This window comes from Teleopsis dalmanni, chromosome 2 (genome assembly GCF_002237135.1).
Source record: "Teleopsis dalmanni isolate 2A chromosome 2, ASM223713v2, whole genome shotgun sequence".
NCBI classification, from domain to species: Eukaryota; Metazoa; Arthropoda; class Insecta; order Diptera; family Diopsidae; genus Teleopsis; species Teleopsis dalmanni.
Window position 1 is genome coordinate 162,906,416 of NC_051847.1, and position 10,073 is coordinate 162,916,488.

The following is a 10,073-nucleotide window of genomic DNA, read 5'->3' on the forward strand; positions in this document are numbered from 1 at the left end:
TTAATGAATGCCAAAGTACGGAATTCAGACAATCCTCATAATCGAATTTTATTACCTTCTTCGTTTTATTTGAGCATCGCTTAACCGAAATGATCCATTAATTCAACAAAATTATTATTTACAAAACACCGAATATATGTTTTCATTTTGTTTATTTTTTTATTAACATATTTATTTAAATTATATTTGGCTTTATATATTAATTAACACAATACTTAATAAATAACGTCGGTCCCTAACATATAATACAGAAAATATAGTTAACAATACCGCAGGCATTATTGGGTCATTGTTTACAGAGTAGTCTTCCTCGATGTTTTCTATGAACACTGTTTTTGGAAAGGAAACATTGGAGTTTTGGGGAGAAGCTTTTTTGTTAAAACACAAAACATTTACAGGAACAAATCAGTTGGCAACTAAATAAATATTATAGTACACATATATACAGTACACACCAGATAGGCATATTATATAGTTTATACATTATATACATTAGATAATGAACTTAATCATCTTTTTTTGTTTTTTGTAACTCAAGGGTTAAACAAGCGAAGTCCATCGCGACTTCCAAACAAAAATATCACAATTTTCACGAACATAAGCTTTCACGTCTACGGGATCGGCACACACTTTGCGTGGATTAGAAAACTGGCAGTGGTCCCAAGTAGGTGTTGATGAAATGCTGTTGATGTTGCTGCAGTTGTTGGTGTTGCTGGTGTTTTTGTTGCTCGCTTAAAATTGCTGCTGTGGCCGCTGAAGCGCTTTGCATCTGATAGTGGGCCGCCATATGCTGTTGGTGGTGATGTTGGACGTATGCGAGTTGGTGTTGTTGTTGTTGCAAGGAGTATTGGGTAGGTAAAATGTGTTGTAGGTTGACGGTTGAAAAATTATGTATACCAAATGTGGATGCATTATGCAGATTCATTGCAATATCGGGTCTTCTTAACTCACTGATACTCGGTTTGCTTACTTCAGTCACTTCTGCATGATCAGGACCGATTAAGCTTTCGATTGTGAATGAGCGCTTTGGCCTCGAACTTGAATTAAATGTAGTACTGCTTAGGTGTGTGCTGGGGACTAACTTTTCAACTTCGATTGAAGCTTCTGATGAGTGCGAAGAAGGGCTGGAGCTTTGTGCATATTCTGGCGACGGGCTGACAGGTAGTACACACATATGTGGGCTCATTGTAGAATAGACATTATTAGGTGCCAAATCCCAACTGCTATGATGTATTTCATTTTGTTGCTGTGCCATAAAGTATCTGTTGAAACTGGCTAGCGCTGCAATTTCACCATTTAAAATGTCTTTTTCCAATTTCTTTACCCGAAACCGTTTCCGACGGCGAAGCAAACTGCCATTCTCGAACATGCCGAAGGCTTTTGGGTGCAGCGTCCAGTATGAACCTTTGCCCAATTTGTTGGTGTTGCGTGGTATTTTTATGAAGCAATCGTTGAAGCTCAGGTTGTGTCTCAATGAATTCTGCCACTTTTGTGTATTTTTACGGTAATACGGGAATTTTTCCATTATGTAGCGATAGATTTCACTGAGTGGTAGCATTTTCTGTGGTGAACTCCAAATAGCCATTGCTGTCAAAGATATATATGAGAATGGTGGTTTCTGATCACCATAACTTTCTTTCAACGGACGTGGCATAGTGAAGTTTGTTTTGTTTTTGTTTTACAGTTTTTTAATAATTCAGTTTTTTATTTTTTCTTAAATACTTTTTTAAAACTCTTTTTAAACCGACCTTGCACTGTTCTACAGGCTACGAGATCTAAATACTGACTGAACCAGCAATCTCTCAACGATTTGTTGTATATGAATTTTAAACTCGATTTGTTTTCAGCTGAGACTTGTGCACTCTGCTCAGCTGTTATTCTCTGCAAGAGGCAACGGGTATTTCTGTTGTCTTTGTTTGGCGCGCACGGCAAGCTGTTAGTCTTTCTCTTCTTTCTTCAGCCAATGTGAATATAAGGAGGAGTTTCACATTAAAAGTTTAAACTGGTTTTGGGCTCATGCGCCTTTAAGCAAATAACACAGCAAATCCCCACAGGAAATTTGATAACACAATTTCTTATTTAATTAAGATTAAAAAAAATAATAAAATAACGCAAAAAACAATATAAAAATGTTTATTTATATTAAAATGTATAATAAACATAAATAACGTCAGCATAAAACAAATGCTTTAAACAAAATCCTTTAATCTTTAAAACCAAATCCGAAAAACTAAAATAACTAGAAACTGATTTAAGACGACAATCAAATTTTTGGATGCTTTATAGTTGATTATTAAATAAATTTCACAATTAAATTTATTATAAATATGATGTACATTTTTAGTAAATGCGATTTAAATTTATACATATTCCGTGTAAGTTTATATTATATTTGTTGTGATTTTATAGTAAATTCAATGTTATTTACTATAAATCATGAAGAATAAATTTGCTGTAAATTTATAAAAATTCGGTATTTTCAGATCATCAATTTATTTAATCAATTATAGATTACAATACTCAGTAAATGTGTAGACTGTAAATAAAATATTATTAAAACAAAAACAAAAATCAATTGTGCATTTATAATAAAATTGATATAAACTTGGAATAAATTCAACATAAATTTTATATAAATTTTTAGCAAATTTTATATACATGTTTAGTAACGTTTATATAATTTTTAGTAATTTTTATATTAATTTCTTCTAAATTTTATATAAATTTTTAGTTAATTTTATATATATTTTTAGTAAATTTTATATAAACTTTTAGTAAATTTTATATAAACTTTTAGTAAATTTTATATAAATTTTTAGCAAATTTTATATACATGTTTAGTAACGTTTATATAATTTTTAGTAATTTTTATATTAATTTCTTCTAAATTTTATATAAATTTTTGGTTAATTTTATATATATTTTTAGTAAATTTTATATAAACTTTAAGTAAATTTTATATTAATTTCTTCTAAATTTTATATAAATTTTTAGTTAATTTTATACATATTTTTAGTAAATTTTATATAAACTTTAAGTAAATTTTATATAAACTTTTAGTAAATTTTATATAAATTTTTAGAAATTTTATATACATGTTTAGTAACGTTTATATAATTTTAGTAATTTTATATAATTTAATAAATTTTATATAAATTTTATATAAATTTTTAGCTAAATTTTATATATATTTTTAGTAACGTTTATATAAACTTTAAGTAAATTTTATATTAATTTCTTCTAAATTTTATATAAATTTTTAGTTAATTTTATACATATTTTTAGTAAATTTTATATAAACTTTAAGTAAATTTTATATAAACTTTTAGTAAATTTTATATAAATTTTTAGCAAATTTTATATACATGTTTAGTAACGTTTATATAATTTTTAGTAATTTTTATATTAATTTCTTCTAAATTTTATATAAATTTTTGGTTAATTTTATATATATTTTTAGTAAATTTTATATAAACTTTAAGTAAATTTTATATTAATTTCTTCTAAATTTTATATAAATTTTTAGTTAATTTTATACATATTTTTAGTAAATTTTATATAAACTTTAAGTAAATTTTATATAAACTTTTAGTAAATTTTATATAAATTTTTAGCAAATTTTATATAAATTTTTGGTTAATTTTATATATATTTTTAGTAAATTTTATATAAACTTTAAGTAAATTTTATATAAACTTTTAGTTAATTTTATATAAATTTTTAGTAAATTTTACATACATGTTTAGTAACGTTTATATAATTTTTATATTAATTTCTTCTAAATTTTATATAAATTTTTGGTTAATTTTATATATATTTTTAGTAAATTTTATATAAACTTTTAGTAAATTTTATATAAATTTTTAGTAAATTTTACATACATGTTTAGTAACGTTTATATAATTTTTAGTAATTGTTATATTAATTTATTCTAAATTTTATATAAATTTTTGGATAATTTTATATATATTTTTAGTAAATTTTATATAAACTTCATGTAAATTTTATATAAATTTTTAGTTAATTTTATATAAATTATTAGTAAATTTTACATACATGTTTAGTAACGTTTATATAATTTTTAGTGTATTTTATAAATTTTTTAATTAACTAATTTTAGTATATTTATTATATTATATAATAAACATATTATATTATATATAGTATATTATATAATTTTTAGTAAATTTTATATTAATTTCTTCTAAATTTTATATAAATTTTTAGTTAATTTTATATATATTTTTAGTAAATTTTTTACTAAAACTTTATATAAACTTATAGCCAAATTTTTAGTAAAATTTATATAACTTTCAGTAAATTTTATATAACTTTTAGTAAATTTTATATTATTTAAGCTAAATTAAAGCTATATTAAGCTGTATTAAATTTTATTAAATACTGTATAAATTTTATATAAATTTTATTATAAAATTTATAATAAATTTAGTGTAAAATTATAGTAAATTTGATGTCATTTTATAATAAATGGAAGGGAAATTTTTAAAAATGCCATTTTTTTAAGATTTCTATTAAGGTTGCTTTAAATAAATAGATTTATAATAGATTTAAAAGATTTAAATAATAGATTTAATATATCAGGCTCAATGAAGCAAGTTAATTTTAGTTCATATTTAATAAAATTTACATATTATTCATTTAACTAGGTTATGAATGAAATATCACTGGAGCAAAAATAATAATAATTTAATATAAATTCTACACAAATTTTTTATAAATTTAATATACATTTTTTTGTAAATTTTATATAAATTTTTTGTAAATTTTATACAAATTTTTAGTAAATTTTATGTAACTTATTACTCAAATTTATATTAATTTTTAATTTTATGTGAATATTTAAAAGATTTAAGCTTTTCTTCTTTACTTGCCAATTGAATTTCATATGTAGGCGATCATGTAATTTAATAAATATTTTGATTTTACATTACATTGAACTTAAATTTGTTACAATTGCATGGAATGTTCTTTTGATGTCCTTAACAACGTTCCAATGTTATCATTCCCGTCCAGTGTTTTATGTTTCTGAGCCAGGACATGCAGCAATGCAGCAAATCGTTTTTATTGTTTCTCATATTATGGCCTAAATATGTAGTTATGGATATATATATATTACATACATTAGATTTAAACAGTAATTTATAATTATAAGTTTTTTATTTATTAAACCCGGTAATAGGTCGTTTATTTAACACATAATTTTATAAAAAATTCTTTAAAAAATTGTACTTATTAATTTGTGTTAAATATTTAATTTTTTTAAAAAATATATACATTACACATATTTTGGTCTGTAGTTCATAGATCATCTTCAGTATAAAATAAATCCACTGACTTTTATAATTTCCTGTGAAGCGACCTAAACACGGTAATAACCAAATAACTTTTTGCGAATTGATCGTAATAACAATTAATTAAAAACAGAATTATAAAATTTATTATATATTTAAATATAATAATAATTAGATTGAAATTACATCTTATTTGTTTCACTTTATTTTGAATAAATTTAGAAAAGAACTAACTTATTTAAATTTAAGCCTTTCTTTATAAAAATTTTATTTTATTAAAAACCGAAACAATTAGTACTATGGTCTCTTAAGTCCTTCAGTATACTGCAAATAAATATAGAATTTAAGTCATTCATATAACTCGTTTACATAACTGCGGTTTTATCTCAGCGAGATAGAGATAGCGATACATGCTCGCTCCCCTACTTATATTTAGATAAAGGATTCTATTTATTAGATATAGGGATACAAAATTCACATATCCTGAATTTTTGCTGACATCATGTCAGTATAAGAATATAGAAACTGTGACATCCTTCTCTAACTCTAAGATTTTTCACTTTCTATTGTATACATATTATATCTAAATATAAAATATAAGTACAGTAATATAGAAGTATAACAATAAATAAATATATATTAATGTCAAGAGATAGTGTTGAGGTTCGTATGAACCTCTTACGAAATAATACATTTAATTAAACCAATAGTTTTAAATGATGACGTATAAATTTTTACATATATAGATACATATAGAGCTATATATATACATATCAAATGTATATAGATTTTATATACTTTTATGTTGATATGAAACAAGATATATCTTCCATCCAATATCTTTCAATATTTTTGATAATCAATTTAAGATACTTTTACTAACACTATTTCTCCTTCTTTAGCATTTCTCAAAGAATTATCAATCTCTTCTGCAGACTCTCTTAGAAAATTTTGCTTTATGGAATTATTAGTCTAATGGTACTTAATAAAATTGAAAGGAAAGATTATAATATTGTATATTTGAAATTAATTAATAACATCTAAAAACTTTTCCATTAATAAAAAAGTTTCTTTTTTATTCTTGTAAATTATCCGGTGAGCTAAGTTTTCAAAATAGATTCACAAGTCTTCGAGAACAAATACAGTTCTAGCCTTGCTGTGATAAAAGTAAGTTGAAGAATATATTACCTATGATATTACATTATACTTAAGATGTTGTATTACATGAACGACTTCTCTTCTGCGATAACGAAGTAATGCTTAAGAGGAAAATAATTAAGTTAAAATATAAAAAGTTATATTATTTTATTTTTTAATAAATAATAATTGAAAAATATGTATGTAATATAAGAGAAAACATCTACTAGTGTTAGTCAGCAAAATCAAAACCGCAAAAATCTAATAAAAGTCAGCCAACAGCATCAAAAATGAGAACAGAAAAAATGGAAGATTAATTTAACAAAAAATGTATATGTTAGAAACATCCCTATAAACATTCTCAATGTTAAAAAAAACTTATCTTTCGCCTATCAATGCAATGTAATTAAATATCCATTGCATGCAGTTTGATTGCATCCATAATAAAATTGGGTTCCTTGAAGTGATGTTGTCTTTAATATACCTACATAGAATAGATCTTGATAGATCGATAACAAAAGTTTGGTTTGAGTATTTACAGGCAGTAATTGCTACCTGGGGACAGGTCATATTTTACTTTATCATATTTCGTTTTATAATGTTATATATAAAATATTATTACATCTTTATACCATAACTCTATTTTTAAGTAGAAAAAATTATTTACCATATATACTCATTATGTATTTTTTTTATAACAAACGTATCTCAATTTCTATATAAATGTATAATATACAGTTCAACTGTGCTGGCAAAACTCTATCTTATATTTGTAATGGTAATAATTATGAAATATGCTACGATAACATCAACCGAGTGGGTAGATGCTACCAACTATAGCATAAAATTCCAAGTTAAAATCTCATTCTAGTATAATTCCTCTTATTTTCTTACTTAATTGATCATAGCCACCCGTTACCCGTCTGAAGCAGTATTCCTCTCTAGGCGCTTGTACTGCGTATTCGTCTTTTCCAGTCTCGTACTTTAAGCCTGGCTAATAAAATTAATCAGATACTTTTAAATGGTATAAGCATCAATGTATAATGTATATATAAATCTTAATATTAAAAAACTAAAATTTTATTTATTGATATCCAAGACTTATGAGTAAATTTAGATTTCATAAATTCTGTTCAACATCTTTGGCTGCTCAATTAAAACATATTTTTTTCTACTATTTTAATAGACCGCGTTTTCCTTCAACGTGTTAAATTTTGAAAATCATGGTCTAGGAGGAGGTTCAAATTCATAAATGTTCTATAGTCTCTTCCAAACAATTTTAGCCGTAGTTTTCCTTGTGGTTTTAATTAAATCGAAGCAGGATGCACCAAACTAAAAAAAAAATTCTTTTGTCCGTAGCCAATTCGTTCAAGCATTTCCTGGATTTTCATTGTTCTGAAGAATGGATGAGGCTCCTTAACATAAGTAATTAGTAATTTTTTCCAAAATTTACTAAAAAAGGGACAATGTATGACTTAGTAAATCCGTTGTCAACAGAAACTTTCTTGATAACGACATTTAAAAACTGGTCGACACAAAACATCGTATCTCGTTTATATGGAATGCACTTTATTTTTGCAAAAACAAAATTAGATAAAGGCAGAAGCAGAAAAAATATACACAAACAAAGGTAGAGTAATATATATGAACTGAATTGAAGGAAATTCTAAAAATACGCGAACTCATTTTTTCCTTCTGCGGAATATCCGCTGACCTCTACATAATACAAATAAGTATCTCAACAATTAAAAACTGAGTTGACAAAGTCCAAAACTAAAACGCATCAAACTAAGGTCACTTTTTAGTATAATAAAAGTATTCACAAAAAGATGCAGAAATAACAAAAGCAAACAATGAGAAAAAACTACAAGAAGATGCAAATTTCAATAGCATTAGAAGAAATGGGCGTAACGTTTGCGAATTTCATAAGGATTAGGATGCAAATGCCATAAAACCTTTCATTGCATTCGGTTGCATCACACAGGTATACTTAGGCCGCTTGACCCAATCCGCTTGAGAAACAAACTATTTAACATGTTTTGAAAGCGGTGAGTCCGCTGAACCGCGTTCCTTTCTGCGTGTACTTGGAATATTTTTTAATGGAAATCGTCTTATTGCCATTCATTATTACCTGTAGTTCGATTCTCATAATGTATTTTTTAACAAAAGTTTTATGGCCTTCAGCAATCCAAATTTATACGAATATTTGCAAAATAAACAATAAAGACACAAATTATCCTTACAAAAATTGTTCTAGATAAAATCGACATGCTGTGCTGAACGACTTATCGACAAGCATAGATAAATAGATAGAATTGCCAACTCAGATACGTGGCAAAGGAAATCATTTATTTTTTTAATATAAATTTTCTGGATTTATTGAAAAATGTAATATGTTAATGAAATAAAATAAAACATCTCCAATCAATTTTGAGTACTCACATTCACTTTATAATAATAAATTAATTATAAGAAAACTTCTTAAAGGTTTAAATACGATTCCAAATGCAAATCATTGATATTAATTATTAATTTTAATTCCATTTTACTTTTAACTTCCTTATCCGCATAGGAAGGACTTTTAAATCTGACTACTAGGTGCAGTCCATAATTAATGCACATTAATCATAGGCATAGCTAGGATTGTGACAAAGTGGACCATATACTAGAAAATACGTTATAGCCAGTATTTTTGAGTGTATTATTTATTAATAAAGCTGACATAGGAGGGTGAGTTGGTGTGTCAGGTCCTGAATAAACATCTTGTTAAAAAGTGGTCTTTTGTTCTTGTTATTAAAGCTTCAATTAATGATTGTTCCAAATTAGTTTAACCCGCTTTCTGTTTCTACTACGACAGTGGTTAGCCCGGAACATAAGGCGGATAGCCAAACAGTAACTCAGACGGACTAACTTTCTAGCGATCTAACTTCAATGTTGCTAAAGATGCTTTGATTTCATTTGATTGCAACAACGTGTAGCTCCAAAAGATCTTTATGCCTTGTGGCAACAGAGGCAGGTCTAGAAAGATTATTAACTTTTTACTTTATTGTTAGTCATAGTAATAACAATAAAGTAATAATAAGTAATAATAATTACTTTATTGTTCTCATAAGTAATATGTTTCACTATTTGTTAAGAAAAATTACATGTAAAATATTTAATATCATCAGATTATAACCTTAAAGCCATGAATGTTCTAATTGTAAATAAATTTGTATTAAAATATTGAATTTTTACAGCTAATTATGATGAAGGAAACCACGTTTCCTAATTGAAACTACTATTTTAATTAAAAGTTATTTTAAATTGTAGTGCATTACAACAACAAAATCTTTTTATGTATTAATTAATTGAATTTTTGCTAACCATAGAACTGTTTCGAGTATTGTCAAATATCCATCGTAATCTGAGGTCTTGCAATTATTTTTTATATTTTATTATTCGTAAAGAATTGTTTGACACTGCAAGTATGTCACCAAGGGTTGATCTCCTACCCTGCCAAATTTCAAACTCAGACTTAGTCTTCATTAGCCAACTGGCCCAAAGCCGTACTTGACTTATATGTTCGAGTTTGTAGTTTTGTTAATTTGCTGTAAAAGTTTATTAATAAATTAACTTGCTATG

The 10,073-nt window shown here is 25.2% G+C and overlaps 1 protein-coding gene across 1 annotated transcript; it reads right to left on the reverse strand.

Moving 5' to 3' along the window:
- Positions 1-213: 213 nt before the first annotated feature.
- On the reverse strand, positions 214-1,682 carry LOC119683827 (fork head domain-containing protein FD5-like). Its single transcript, XM_038097688.1, has one exon. The coding sequence runs from the start codon at positions 1,652-1,654 to the stop codon at positions 641-643; it is 1,014 nt and encodes a 337-aa protein (XP_037953616.1). The 5' UTR covers positions 1,655-1,682; the 3' UTR covers positions 214-640.
- Positions 1,683-10,073: the final 8,391 nt, after the last annotated feature.